Source organism: Electrophorus electricus, chromosome 10 (genome assembly GCF_041902795.1).
Source record: "Electrophorus electricus isolate QZ-2024a chromosome 10, ASM4190279v1, whole genome shotgun sequence".
NCBI lineage: Eukaryota > Metazoa > Chordata > Actinopteri > Gymnotiformes > Gymnotidae > Electrophorus > Electrophorus electricus.
The window spans coordinates 325,001-339,449 of record NC_137506.1 but is presented as its reverse complement, the minus strand read 5'-3'; the positions used below and the strand labels follow the sequence as shown (position 1 = coordinate 339,449).

The 14,449-nt window shown below is 47.1% G+C and overlaps 1 protein-coding gene across 9 annotated transcripts in view; it reads left to right on the top strand.

Annotated features, from left to right (window-relative positions):
* Window positions 1–14,449, top strand: part of ryr2b (ryanodine receptor 2b (cardiac)) — a 68,200-nt gene that overhangs the window by 45,493 nt on the left and 8,258 nt on the right. For 7 of the 9 annotated variants that reach the window (XM_081722174.1, XM_081722171.1, XM_081722169.1 and 4 more), the window contains 24 exons: window positions 189–307; window positions 522–573; window positions 711–764; window positions 1,089–1,189; window positions 1,937–2,015; window positions 2,252–2,328; window positions 2,673–2,731; window positions 2,980–3,060; window positions 3,238–3,326; window positions 3,539–3,667; window positions 4,124–4,228; window positions 4,487–4,568; window positions 5,501–6,030; window positions 6,353–7,141; window positions 7,381–7,445; window positions 7,845–7,989; window positions 8,624–8,710; window positions 8,990–9,184; window positions 9,805–9,935; window positions 10,031–10,073; window positions 11,772–11,908; window positions 12,901–12,961; window positions 13,057–13,203; window positions 13,323–13,457. In XM_081722174.1, the coding sequence (XP_081578300.1) occupies window positions 189–307; window positions 522–573; window positions 711–764; window positions 1,089–1,189; window positions 1,937–2,015; window positions 2,252–2,328; window positions 2,673–2,731; window positions 2,980–3,060; window positions 3,238–3,326; window positions 3,539–3,667; window positions 4,124–4,228; window positions 4,487–4,568; window positions 5,501–6,030; window positions 6,353–7,141; window positions 7,381–7,445; window positions 7,845–7,989; window positions 8,624–8,710; window positions 8,990–9,184; window positions 9,805–9,935; window positions 10,031–10,073; window positions 11,772–11,908; window positions 12,901–12,961; window positions 13,057–13,203; window positions 13,323–13,457 (3,492 nt within the window). The remainder of the gene's footprint in view (window positions 1–188; window positions 308–521; window positions 574–710; window positions 765–1,088; window positions 1,190–1,936; window positions 2,016–2,251; window positions 2,329–2,672; window positions 2,732–2,979; window positions 3,061–3,237; window positions 3,327–3,538; window positions 3,668–4,123; window positions 4,229–4,486; window positions 4,569–5,500; window positions 6,031–6,352; window positions 7,142–7,380; window positions 7,446–7,844; window positions 7,990–8,623; window positions 8,711–8,989; window positions 9,185–9,804; window positions 9,936–10,030; window positions 10,074–11,771; window positions 11,909–12,900; window positions 12,962–13,056; window positions 13,204–13,322; window positions 13,458–14,449) is intronic. The other 2 variants (XM_081722172.1, XM_081722167.1) reach the window with 2 other exon arrangements.

Here is a 14,449-nt window from a genome sequence, read left to right as displayed (position 1 = left end):
CACTATGTTAACACAAAGTTCGACCAATCACATTTTCCCTGCTGCCATCCATCATTCCTTTTCGCTCACCTGTATTGTTGCGTTCTGCTTGTACGGCGGTTCATGGCACTGGTGTTCACCACCTGTGTTTGTTTTTTCAAGGACGCCACTTTTGGACTTTGGTACTTATGGTCCTTGTTCCGTTTCAGCGAACAGCGGATAGAGGGAGTGCGGATGAGTGTAGGAGAGAGGAAGAGGAGATGAAGAAGATGGACCCTCTTCATCAGCTCATCTCTCTCTTCCATCAAAGTGCCCTGACAGAGAGCAGGTGTGTGTGTGAGTGTGAGTGTGAGTGTGTGTGTGAGTGTGTGTGTGAGTGAGTGTGTGTGTGAGTGTGAGTGTGCGTGTGCGTGAGTGTGAGTGTGCGTGTGCGTGAGTGTGTGTGAGAGGAACGCTGCTGGGATTGAGCCACTGAGCTGAAGATGTTTACACGGAGCATTAACCATGCACACGGTGCACTCTTCCTCCCCATGTGTCCACAGTGAGCTACAGGAGGAGTCCCTGTACCTGGCCTACGCCCACGTCATGACAAAGGTAAAACCCCTGCTGGGAAGGAACCACTGACGTGTTCCCGACACGCTTCTGAGCTCTGTTCTGAAGCCTCTACCAGAGCAGGGGTCTCTCCAGTGGAACAGACGCAGCTTCTCTCAAACCTGTTATGATCTCTGCAGAGCTGTCAGACCCAGGATGATGATGCCAGTGATGAAGAGATGAAATCCTTTGAGGTAAGCCGTTCTGGAGGGGTTACGGCGGAGTTCCTTAGCTGAGCCTGCAGGTGTTCATTAAAAGCGCTGCATCATAACACTTGAGGTCAGCGTTCAGGCTTTAGTCAAGACTAAACTGTGTGTTCGTGGGCAGAGTTGGAGCAGACACATGCACACGCTGGGGACCCTGATGACTAATCTGTAAAAAGTTCTATACTGATATAAACTCTCTAAATTGTCTCCTCTGTTGTATGTGCTGTAATGATAAACCAATTGTGTGTGTGTAAGCACATTGCTAAGCCAATCATGTGTGAAGAGTGTGATGATTCAATTGACTGATTGCAGGAGAAAGAGCTGGCCAAACAGACCCTGTTGTATCAGCAGGCCAGACTACACGATCGCGGAGCTGCAGAGCTGGTGCTTCATAGGCTCGGTGCCAGCCGAGGAAAGTAGCTCACACACCTCTGGGTTCATTTGCTTTAGCTTGGCGTCATCATGATTTGCAGGTTTCAGCTGTTTTTCACTTCAAGTGAAAGTTGTGCTGATAGGTGAGATCTGTTTGATTACACAGTCCAGATTCAGGCTTCCTGCAGGCTTGCAGTTGGAGTGTTTTAGAAGCATTCTCTCTTTCCTTCTGAGACTAGCTGCAGACACAAATGGAAAATCAAATAATTGATGGTTGGGTGAATGTTCTGATGGTTGGGTGACATGCGGATACTGAGAGGCACGGATACTGAGAGGCACGGATACTGAGAGGCACGGATACTGAGAGGCACGGATACTGAGACATACAGATACTGAGACATACAGATACTGAGACATACAGATACTGAGAGGCACGGATACTGAGACATACAGATACTGAGACATACAGATACTGAGAGGCACGGATACTGAGACATACTGAGACACACTGATACTGAGAGGCACGGATACTGAGACACACTGATACTGAAACATACAGATACTGAGACATACGGATACAAGCGTCTGCCAAAATGCTGTGAACGTCTACAACTCGCCGACTGAAGTCCAATTAACCGACAGACAAACGTGAAAACTGAACGCAGTTCAGTCCTCTGCAGTTTCCTTCAAGATCAATAAAGTGTTATCTTGCCTTATTTCACTCACGCAGCTTTTCTTTAACAGACTAACAGACTTTGATGTAGTATTTCTAACGTTTTCTGAACAGGCATCATGGGGCCCATGGTAGCGTCCGCGTTTAAGCTAGGCATAGCCATGCTGAACGGAGGCAACGCGTCCGTACAACAGGTCAGCCTGAGCAGATGAAGTGCCTCTTATTATATTTAAGCCCTTATTGATGTAACCCACCAACAATCCCTTGCTAATCTGATTTTATTGACTCTGTGATCCGTACCCCATCCAGGCTCTAGTTTTAAAGATAAGGTATTATTGACTGGTTTCTTTGTTCTTTGGTGATGTGGATTTGAAGTAATTAGAGCCTCGCTCTGAGATCCACATGGCTTATTCTCTGTGGTGTTGGGCAGAAAATGCTGAACTGTCTGAGACAGAAGAGAGACGTTGGATTCTTTCACAGCCTGGCTGGGCTCATGAAGGCATGCAGGTAAATATGCTGTATTTTAGAAGGTAGTGGTGCATTTTGGGTAATGTGTTCTTCTGGGAAGCTGTGATATAATGTCTGTTCTTATGTTGTTCATTTTTAGGTCATTAAAAGCAAAACTGCCCCCCCCCCCCCAAAAAAAACAAAAAAACAAAAACAATTTAAATTTTTTATTATTATTATTAACTATATTCTGGGATAAATTTATGATGACTACATTGCTACATTTGGATCTCTGCAGATGTCTTTGTACTCGTGCGCTCGAGTGTTTCTTGGTATTCTCCTCTCATGTGTCTGAAGTTGACGTGTGCTGTTTGTGATCATTAACTTGTGCTGGTGTGTTGCAGTGTGCTGGATTTGAACGCCTTCGAAAGGCAGATCAAAGCGGAGGGGTTAGGCAATGTGGGTAAGTCTGAGACGCCAGGAGCGATGTGCCGGATATCCAAAACAGCCTCTGAAATTTAATATCAGCCTTTAAGAGGATATAAAGTCATAACATTTTTATTGGCATCTGCAAAGGACATTATTTCTAGTCAATCTGTCTGCATCTCCTTCTGTCTCCTCTCTCTGTCTCTGTCTCTCACTCACTCTGTTTCTCTCTCTCTCTCTCTCTCTCTCTCTCTCACCCCCCACTCCCTCTCTCTCTCGTTGAAGGGGATGAGGTGATGCCGGATGTGAGGTTGACGTGTGATCTCTTTCGCTTTCTCCAGCTGCTGTGTGAAGGACACAATGCTGGTGATTGCTACTTTGTTTGTCTCCCTCTGTTCTCTCCTGCAGTCTTGACTTTATTGCCAATTATAAGAGAGTTTTAAGGCTCAACACAACTTTGTTGGAATCTCTTTTGCTATGTCTGCGTAGCTCGTCGAGTCACGTTTGAGTCGTTTCTTTTCATTTACTTCTTTTTTGGGGTAGAGTTTCAGAATTATTTGAGGACTCAGACTGGAAACAACACTACGGTGAATATCGTCATCTGTACTGTGGACTACCTGCTCAGGTTACAGGTACATCAGTGTCCAAAACAAACATGCAGGCGCTAATGTTGGTGGAGAAAAAGGATTAATTATGGTTATTGTTAATTATGTAGTATAATCACATGCTACAGTTACTGTCCAGTTCCCCAATCCAATCACCCTGTGAAATGTGGAAAATAAAACAGGTTATTGCGTAATGATCTCCATACTGACATTTGAATAATATTTGATTGTGTTTTCAGGAGTCCATCAATGATTTCTATTGGTATTACTCTGGGAAAGACGTTATTGATGAATACGGCCAACGCAGCTTCTCCAAAGCCATCAGGGTGTCCAAGCAGGTCTTTAACACTCTCACTGAGTACATTCAGGTAAAAGACCTTCTGGGAAGGGAATACTAACGCATGATGGAGTCAAAACACACACTGCCAGTAAATGTAGTGGATCAAGATGTTTAAAGACTTGACAGAACATAGATAAACAGTCTGTGGGGAATTTCATGACAGGAAAAATAATTTAAGCAAAAGGTCCCATAGATGAAGAGGTTAATGGGCATTTCATTGATTTCAGCTGTAATTATGTACAGCAGTATTAGTTACTATACAAATCACATGGGTCCCTCGTGTCTCTAGTATCTGTCTTCATGTGGTGTTTGCTGCAATGCCTGTAGAAATAAACTCTGTCTGAGTCTCAGCAGGAGGTATATGGCTGTGTGTGCGTGCATGCGTGTGTGTATGTGCATATATGTGTGTGTGTGTGTGTGTGTGTGTGTGTGTGTGTGTGTGTGTGTGTGCGCGCTCATCACAGACTGTGATTGCTGTCATCAGGGACCCTGTGCAGGGAACCAGGAGAGTCTGGCCCACAGCCGCCTGTGGGACACCGTGGTGGGGTTCCTTCACGTGTTCGCACACATGCAGAAGAAACTTTCTCAGGTGGGGAAGAGCAACCCTGCCAACACACCTGCAAACACAACAGCAACCTGGGTGGTAGGAGTTGAACTAAAATGAACAGTGTGATGCAATAAGGCACACTCCATTATTAAAAATTACGGTGGTTAAAACAATGCACTGGCATTTAAGATATGTCTCATCTAGTCATCTCTGGATTGCTAGTGATTTGATAGGTGGCTTCTAGTGGTTCCTCCAATAAAAGCAGAGGAACAGAGATGAGGGTAAGTGTGCTGTGTCCAGGAACCCAGTCAGATGGAGCTTCTGAAGGACCTGATGGATTTGCTCAAAGACCTGGTGGTGATGCTACTCTCCATGCTGGAAGGTGAGAGGAACCTGCCAGTCGTTTGGAGTGGGAAGTAAAATGAGCACTGTTAGTTATTTAATGAGCACTGCTAGTTAGTTAACGAGCACTGCTAGTTAGTTAACGAGCACTGCTAATTATATTACGAGCACTGTTAGTTATATAAGGAGCACTGTTATTTAACAAGCACTGTTAATTATTTAATGAGCACTGTTAGTTAATGAGCACTGTTAGTTAATGAGCACTGTTAGTTAGTTAATGAGCACTGTTATTTAACAAGCACTGGTAGTTATTTAACGAGCACTGGTAGTTATTTAACGAGCACTGGTAGTTATATAACGAGCACTGATAGTTATTTAATGTGCCCTGTTAGTTATTTAATGAACACTGTTATTTAATTAATATAGTTATAACTAACACTATTAGTTATGACATGAATACGGTTATAAAATAAACACTGTTAGTTATCAAGTGACCACTGATAGTTATGGGTGGAATGAAAGCTAGAGATGATATGGGTGCTCAGAATATATGCTGGTACTCTACAACCCTAGACAATGACATCTGATTTTTAAAATGGTATTTGCTGTTACACAATGACAAGCCTCTATGTAATCTATTTACCATTGTAAATAATTTCTTAGTTTTCATATTTTTCTGGTACAAAGATATGTTCTAAAGTCTAATATTTTGTCAGTATAATTGTTGTAGTTTATTGTATAGTCCTATACAGTGTATTGAAATTACTATAATATTACAGAATGCATTTGGGGTTTATGGGTTAAAATGCTAACCACACTATTTTGTGGGACTTGAGATTATAAGGGTAAATGCTCCATTTTTACATTCATTTTTAGAGTTAAATACTGAGTTATGAAGGAGAGCCTCAAACAGGCCTTTTACAGCTTCCAGATATTCTTACCTTGAAATGTGGGAAACATTGACTTCAACAGGCAACGTGGTCAACGGGACGATTGGCAGGCAGATGGTGGACATGCTGGTGGAGTCGTCGCGCAACGTCGAGATGATTCTCAAGTTCTTTGACATGTTCCTGAAACTCAAGGACCTTGTGTCATCAGACACCTTCAGAGAACACGACCCAGACGGGCGAGGACTTATCTCTAAGAAGGATTTCCAAAGGGCCATGGAGGGGTACAAGCGTTACACGCCCAGCGAGATCACCTTCCTCCTCTCCTGCGTGGAGACAAAGGGAAGCCAGCTCCTGGACTACCGGACCTTCACGGCACGCTTCCATGAGTCGGCTAAGGACATCGGCTTCAACGTGGCGGTCTTGCTGACCAACCTGGCCGAGCACATGCCCCATGACCCTCGCCTGCGGAACTTTCTGGAGCTGGCCGACAGCGTGCTGCAGTATTTCCAGCCTCACCTTGGCAGGATCGAGATCATGGGACGAGGGAAACGCGTTGAGAGGGTCTACTTTGAGATCAGCCAGTCCAGTCGCATGCAGTGGGAGAAACCCCAGGTAACGACAGATCATTTCTTTTAAGTAATGTCTTTCTTCACTCAAAGCCTTTTGTCAAATTTGTCTTATTGTACATTGTCCACATGGTCTAAAAGAATTGAGCATGGTTGAGTTGGGCGGATTATCAGAGGAGATTGTGTTGATTTAAGGTCATGATGACTCCTGTAAGCGGCGGCAACACTGGCAGGAATGTGCAGCTGGTATTATGGGGAAAGGGGAACTGATATACTGCACAGTCCTCCAAAAAGGCTTCATTATTGCACTCAGTTAAATCCTTTCTTTCGTTTTTTTAAAATCATTTATTTTTGAAAAACCGACCCAGGTGAAGGAGAGCAAGCGCCAGTTCATCTTTGACATGGTAAACGAAGGCAGGGAGAAGGAGAAGATGGAGATGTTTGTGAACTTCTGTGAGGACACCATCTTTGAGATGCAGCTGGCTGCTCAGATCTCTGGTCCTGGCTGTGATGAGGAGAGGGGACAGGAAGTTGAAAGAATGCCGGAGAAGAGGAAGGGCAAGGCTGAGAAGTTTCTCACGGAAAGCAATACCACCAAAGAACTGAGAGGTTTTTTGACGGTCGGCAAGGTGAACCAGTTCCTCCTGGCTCCTGCGTGGGGCTTGATGGTGATCATGTCTCTGTTCTCTGTAGGGAACCTGCAGAGCCTGTGGAGAAGAGTGACTGTGAAGGGAATCGTTTTTGTGGTCTCGCTCGTCTTCTGGAAGGTTCTAACAGGCATTCTCCATGCCGTGAAAGACACTTTCCAGTTCCTTCTCCACATCCTCTTCTGTATCTTCCTCAGTGGATGGATTATTGAATTTGCCAAAGAGGTGAAACTCTCTGACCTCTTTGGAGACCTACAGGACCCTACCTCAGATCAGGTCACAGGGGATGGTGAAAGGGCAAACAAGGTGGTCAGAGGTCACACTTACGGCTTCTTGTCTCATGGAACTCGGCGGATGGTGAGTCTGGACCTGTCGACTGTGACAAGGAACCCTCAGCTTCTTTCAGACATCTTTGGGCTCCGGCTGAAGAAGGAGGGAGGGAAGTATTCCTTAGTGCCCTCAGACTCAAACGCCACCCTCAGCGGACTGGTGGGTTCCTCCAGCTACCAGGTCAGGAGACTCCACAGACTTCTACTGTTTCAGTCTGTGCATTGTGCATGATATTGGGGTTAACTGCACTAGAATGAAACACTGTTGCAATTAATTTTGGAGCTGCCATCTGTGACTATCCTCGGGTTTTTTGCTAGGGTGAACTGCAGTAACCCTTGTGGTTATTTGACTTTTTTGAATTGTCTGATTGTTTAAAAGGTAAAATTGAGTTTCAAAAGCTATGATGTTGTGTGTGACAGCAGGCAGTGGTGTGTGAAGAAGATTTGATGGAGCAGGAGAAGCAGTCAGAAACTGAAAAGGCAGAGTACGTACTTTATCCAGAATTCACATCAAATATAGTACTTACTGCATAAGACAATTCTGAAGGGACTTTTTCCCTGGCTTTTGATGAGGAGAATAGATTTAGACTGGGTTAATCCAGCAACTGAAGCCGATTTTTATTCTGTACATATGCAAGAATATGATTGATTATTTTACTAAACATCCATTGACAGTCATTTCAGAAAATTATTCCATGTCATGTAAGCCATTATTTAGTGGTGTAGAGAACAGAAAGTGAAGAGTTTCTCCCGTTTACTGTAAAGAGCAGTTTTAAAGACTGTTACGTTTTGATCCTTACTGCGGAGAAATCTACCTAGCAGCCAGAACGCGAGGACACACAGCACTTTTACGTGACAGAAGAATGAGAGTATGTATTTCACAGAGGAGAAGATTATGAAAATAGTGAGAAGAGGAAGGGAAAAAAACCCAAACGACAACTTTGGAAGACCGGCTCAGCGGATGTTCCGGATGCAGCTGCTTGGAAAACTCTGTGGAAAACTCTGTGCTCGCAGAAGACGACACTGCTGGTGAGGTGTCTCTGAGTGCCTGCTGTCTCTCCTGCACTCTGAGTGCCTGCTGTCTCTCCGCCTGCTGTCTCTCCTGCACTCTGAGTGCCTGCTGTCTCTCCTGTACTCTGAGTGCCTGCTGTCTCTCCTGCACTCTGAGTGCCTGCTGTCTCTCCTGCACTCTGAGTGCCTGCTGTCTCTCCTGCACTCTGAGTGCCTGCTGTCTCTCCTGCACTCTGAGTGCCTGCTGTCTCTCCTGCACTCTGAGTGCCTGCTGTCTCTCCTGCACTCTGAGTGCCTGCTGTCTCTCCTGCACTCTGAGTGCCTGCTGTCTCTCCTACACTCTCTGAGTGCCTGCTGTATCTCCGCCTGCTGTCTCTCCTGCACTCTGAGTGCCTGCTGTCTCTCCTGTACTCTGAGTGCCTGCTGTCTCTCCTGTACTCTCTGAGTGCCTGCTGTCTCTCCTGCACTCTGAGTGCCTGCTGTCTCTCCTGCACTCTCTGATCTTGTTTCAGTTTTAGTTCTTTCTCCACCTTGCTCTCTGCTCCCTTCGATCAGTTTTCTCGCCCATTTATTTGGAAACCCTTGTAATTATTCTCATCGGTCTGAAGTGAGCGTGACGAGTAAAACCTCGTGTGCCTGGGTTTTTTCACAGAACTGTTTTGCCCGACATTTTTACAGCATACGGATGCTAGCACTGTGCCTGGCCTTCGCCATTAACTTCATCTTGCTGTTCTATAAGGTGACTCAGCACGAATCTCATTCTCACATACACGAACAGTTTGAAAGGCAGAGGTGGAGGTCTGTTACACTGAGTGCTCTACCCTGGACTGAAGTCGGTCTGACTCGAGGCACTTTTATCTGAACAGTACAAGAAGACCTTAGTCTATGGGCTTGAGTGTAGAGAGTTCAGCAGCGGATGAAGGCGCTTAAACGTACAGATATGTTTACATGTATTTATGAATATGTTTACTGTGACTGTGTAGACATTTTGAAGCCACATGCTAGGTTCGGGTGACAGGTCTCCTCCAGGGAGCGTGGCGGCATGTGTGAGGAAGGCCTGCAGATATCCGATCTCCGACGTGAGACTGGAGATTCAGGGGTGGATCGGTTTATCCTGGGAGAAGGCGGTTATATGGATGCTGTTCTCCACATCCTGGCTGTGGTGCACACGCTTATCTCGTTCTGTTCCATCATCGGCTACTGCTGTCTGAAGGTAAGTCCTGTCCCTTAGCTTTGTTTTACATGCGTGGCACATGGCTGGTAACAGATTAAACCTTTAGATTGTGTCCTGCTGTTCCATCACAGCTGAGCCAATAATCAGGCTTCTACAGGCAGTGTTTATCAGGCATGATTACCCGGGTCAGTTGTGTACGGAGAGCAGAACATAGGTAGCGGTGACTGCGCGGGGCCTACGGGGCCGAGAGCCGAACACCTGGGCCACAGCGGTCCGCATTGACCCGTGATTGGCGGGCGTGAGCGGGGCTCTCCTCTTTGGGCTCCAACACAAGCCCGTTTTGTCTAGTTTTTCGGTTTTGTCTCTCACTGAGCTGTCTAGTAACCACGTCTCCAGGGCCCACCAGGACCGAGCTAGACACCTTGGGTCCAGTAGCCATAAGTCATTTGTACTTCAGCAAGTCCAGTTGTGTTCACTAGACATAATACTACTAGAGAGACTCACTACATGTTCGCATACAGGTGTGTGATGGACCAGTGTTACATACTACTGAGTCATTAACTAACAGTTTAGTCTAAGCACAGTGTCAACAGATTACGCAAACACACACAAAGGACCTTCTAGATATTGCCTGACTTTTCATTGGTGGCAACTATCAGGTTCCCTTGGTGATTTTTAAGAGGGAGAAGGAACCGGCACGTAAGATGGAGTTCGATGGTCTGTATATCACACACCAGCCCTCTGAGGACGACTTTAAAGGCCAGTGGGACAGATTGGTTATAAACACTCCGTAAGTGCTTGTCAAGTTATCATAAACCTGTCATAGCTGTCTTAGTTTGTTTTTGTGTGGCAGAAATAAGTGTTTTGTGTTTTGTCCTTTCCCAGATCTTATCCCAGTAATTACTGGGATAAATTTGTGAAGAGGAAGGTATGAGCATAAATGCCGTGTTTTTGTCCCAGTGGAGTCAGCGTGGAATTCCCCCTTATCCCAGCTTTAACACCAACTCCGCATGCACATCACCAGGGCCCAGATTCCCAAACCAATATTAAGCTAAACCCAAACTAAAAACACTTTGCTATGATGATTTACTATTGGGACTGTAGATTAGTTCAAGACTAGACTTAATCAAGCCCAGAAAACCAGCCCCGTAAGAACTAACTAAGCACAGGTCACTTCACTGTTAGCACGCAGCTTTAATTCAGCCCAGTGTTCAGTGTAACATGTTTCAATTCTTCTTTAGTTTCTTCTCTACTGCTGTTACTGGTGGACTCACTGGTAGAAGCCGTGGAGTCCTGCACGGGTCTGGTCTCACTGTATCCACATGTGATGTTTTATGTCCTTGGTACCGGATAAAAATGCATGTTACGTGTGTGTTATACAGGTTACACGTGTGTTACACATGTATTACATTAACATATGAAGCCTGTATATTAATCCATGTAAACACAGTAAGGCTTAAAGGCTAAGCACCAGCTGATATGAGTGTCACACACATGAATACAGTGAAAACTGAGTTTCTAACTTGTGATTATGAATAGTAAGTAATACAGCTTAAAAAAATGTAGTTTTGCCTCTCCGGCTGTCATAAGCGTCATCCGTCTGACATAGATAGTGGACAACAACTCAAGAAGTTTAACTGTAGGTGACACAGAATGACAGAGATGTGTTGTCTTTGGCTGCAGTAATTCAATGTACAGTGGGACCCCCGAGTTCAAATAGCCCAAAGATCCCAAAATATCCAAAAAATGGACACAATATGTCAGCATTAAAAGGGCACATTGCAAAAGACCATCAGCTTCTCCGCTACACGATGGGTTATTCAAAAACACATATTGGACCACTAAAGCAACTGCCTTCACTGGCTGAGCTAAGACTGGTTATTAGCTAAATGGAGCACTGCTAAGCTAACTAGTTAAATAGCTAGAACATGACAAGCTAGTAAAATGAGAAATATAACCAGTAGCTGACTAGCTAATTGAACGCCCCTGCTATAAATACTTGCTAATAAAAGATTACTTTTAGTAATAGTTTTTACTTTTAGGATCAGTTTTCAGTATAATGGCTCACATAAAAGCGTTTTACCAGTCTGAATTCCCAGTTCTGACTGGGTCAGGCTGCTGTCTGGTGCAGCTTCTTCCATCTCGGGCTCCAATCTAAATGATTGACTTTCACTGGTATGATACAGTGTCACCCCCACTGTAACTGCAGGCTCATCATCTTCATCAAATTAAAAATATCTCTGGAATCTGAAGAACCAGCTCAGTCATAGTGGTGTTTGATTGCTGCGTTATTCACTGTTGTCCAGCTTTCTGGTATTTTCGGAGCGACATCTTCTGACATTTTCCGTTAATTTACTTGAATTCATAATTTTTATAGAAATGGACATGTTGTTTTCATTTTAATTCACATATCCATATCTGCAGTAGCTAAGATGATGAGATGTTCAGGGAGGTTCATTAGGTGCTGCTTAGCCTTTAAATATCCAGAAAACTGATGTCAGTTCAATCAGTGCTTTGTTGTTGTTGTTGTTGTTGTTGTTTGTTTGTTTGTTTTCTTGGGTGAATTTTGCCTGTTTCTGGTTATTATAAGTATTGCAGTATTTTGAATGTGTGTGAAATGTGGCAGGTGATGGCCAAGTATGAGGAGCTGTATGGTCTGGCCCGGCTCAGGGAGCTCCTGGGTTTGGACCACAGTGCGCTGGGCTTCTGCTCAGAGACCAAGAGCTGTAGGAGAGAGGGCCGGCAAGAGCTCCTCAGCGCTCGGTGGGTCACTGCGCGCGCGCCCTGCCGCGGGACTCTCACCGCACACACGCCCTGCCGCGGGACTCTCACCGCACACACGCCCTGCCACAGGACTCTCACCGCACACACGCCCTGCCACAGGACTCTCACTGCGCATGCGCCCTGCCGCAGGACTCTCACTGCGCATGCGCCCTGCTGCAGGACTCTCACTGCGCATGCGCCCTGCTGCAGGACTCTCACCACGCATGCGCCCTGCCGCGGGACTCACCGCGCATGCGCCCTGCCGCGGGACTCTCACTGCGCATGCGCCCTGCCGCGGGACTCTCACTGCGCATGCGCCCTGCCGCGGAACTCTCACTGTGCATGCGCACTGCTGTAGGATTCACACTGCACATGCGCACTGCTGTGGGACCCAGTGCCACGGGACTCACTGCGCTTGCACACTGCCGTGGGACTCACACTGCGCAGTGCAGCAGAGAGCCCAGTACTGGATCAATACCTGCAGGCTTGAATTAACACTTGAAGAGTTCAGCTCTGGGGACTTGGCTGTGTCTATTTACATTCACTTAAATCTGCACCCAAAGTGGTCTGTCTTTTAATCCAGATTAGCAGCAGAGTTAGGTACTTAAGCGCCGACTCCTCAGTGAGTGTTGTTGCTATGGAAATGTCAATCAAAGTTAATTGGCAAGAAATGAAAATGCGTCGGTCAGTGAATGTGACAGGAAGCCTTGTGATTTCGTATGTACCACAGTGCGATCACAATAGTGGCGTGCGCACGCTGCAAATGCTACAACTCTCCGAACTGGGGCATAAAGAAGCAGCGTGCAATTGTGAAACAAATGAAATGATGTGAAATGTTTTTGCAATGGTCCGTTTGCGCATTTAAGGATGCCAAAGTGGTCTTGTAATACCTCTTTCTGCCAGAGGATGACAGTAGTGTTCAGTGTGAAGTTCTTGAGGTGCTTGGGTGATCGTGGGCAGGTCTAGCCATGGCACTGCTTTTGTGATTCCAGATGGAGTGCCTGTGATATGAAGTATCAGATGTGGAAACTGGGAGTTGTGTTCACTGACAGTGTAAGTGTTTTTGGCGCAGTCTAATCAGTTAAAGAACTACAGTACTGTTTCTCTGTCTCTTAATCTGTCTGTCCTGTATCCTGTTTGTCTCTCAGTCCTTCCTGTACCTTTTCTGCTACGCGCTTCTCTCAGTGCTGGGCCACTATAATAGCTTCTTCTTCGCTGCTCACCTGCTGGACATTGCCATGGGCGTCAAAACACTACGCACCATCCTGTCCTCAGTCACACATAATGGCAAACAGGTAACATACTCTGAATGTGTAGGTGTGTGTTTGTGTTTGTGTGTGTACAATTGTTATTGTCGTATTCCAGCTGCTCTTAATCGTAGGCCTCCTGTATGTGTGTGTGTGTGTGTGTGTAGCTGGTCCTGACGGTGGGCTTACTGGCAGTGGTGGTGTATCTCTACACTGTGGTAGCCTTCAACTTCTTCCGCAGATTTTATAACAAAACTGAAGACAGTGGATCGCTGGACATGAAGTGTGATGACATGCTGACAGTAAGTGCAGGCCACACCCACTGCCACCTCCCCCCACTCTAGGTCAGTGAGTGCAGGCCACACCCACTCTAGGTCAGTGAGTGCAGGCCACACCCACTGCCACCTCCCACCCCACTCTAGGTCAGTGAGTGCAGGCCACACCCACTGCCACCTCCCCCCCCCCCCCCCCCCCACTCTAGGTCAGTGAGTGCAGGCCACACCCACTGCCACCTCCCCCCCCCCCCCACTCTAGGTCAGTGAGTGCAGGCCACACCACTGCCACCTCCCCCCCCACTCTAGGTCAGTGAGTGCAGGCCACACCCACTGTAGGTCAGTGAGTGCAGGCCACACCCACTGCCACCTCCCCCCACTCTAGGTCAGTGAGTGCAGGCCACACCCACTGCCACCTCCCACCCCACTCTAGGTCAGTGAGTGCAGGCCACACCCACTGCCACCTCCCCCCCCCACTCTAGGTCAGTGAGTGCAGGCCACACCCACTGCCACCTCCCACCCCACTGTAGGTCAGTGAGTGCAGGCCACACCCACTGCCACCTCCCACCCCACTCTAGGTCAGTGAGTGCAGGCCACAGCCACTGCCACCTCCCCCCCCACTCTAGGTCAGTGAGTGCAGGCCACACCCACTGCCACCTCCCCCCCCACTCTAGGTCAGTGAGTGCAGGCCACACCCACTGTAGGTCAGTGAGTGCAGGCCACACCCACTGCCACCTCCCCCCCCCACTCTAGGTCAGTGAGTGCAGGCCACACCCACTGCCACCTCCCCCCCCACTCTAGGTCAGTGAGTGCAGGCCACACCCACTGTAGGTCAGTGAGTGCAGGCCACACCCACTGCCACCTCCCCCCCCCCCACTCTAGGTCAGTGAGTGCAGGCCACACCCACTGCCACCTCCCACCCCACTCTAGGTCAGTGAGTGCAGGCCACAGCCACTGCCACCTCCCCCCCCACTCTAGGTCAGTGAGTGCAGGCCACACCCACTGCCACCTCCCCCCCCACT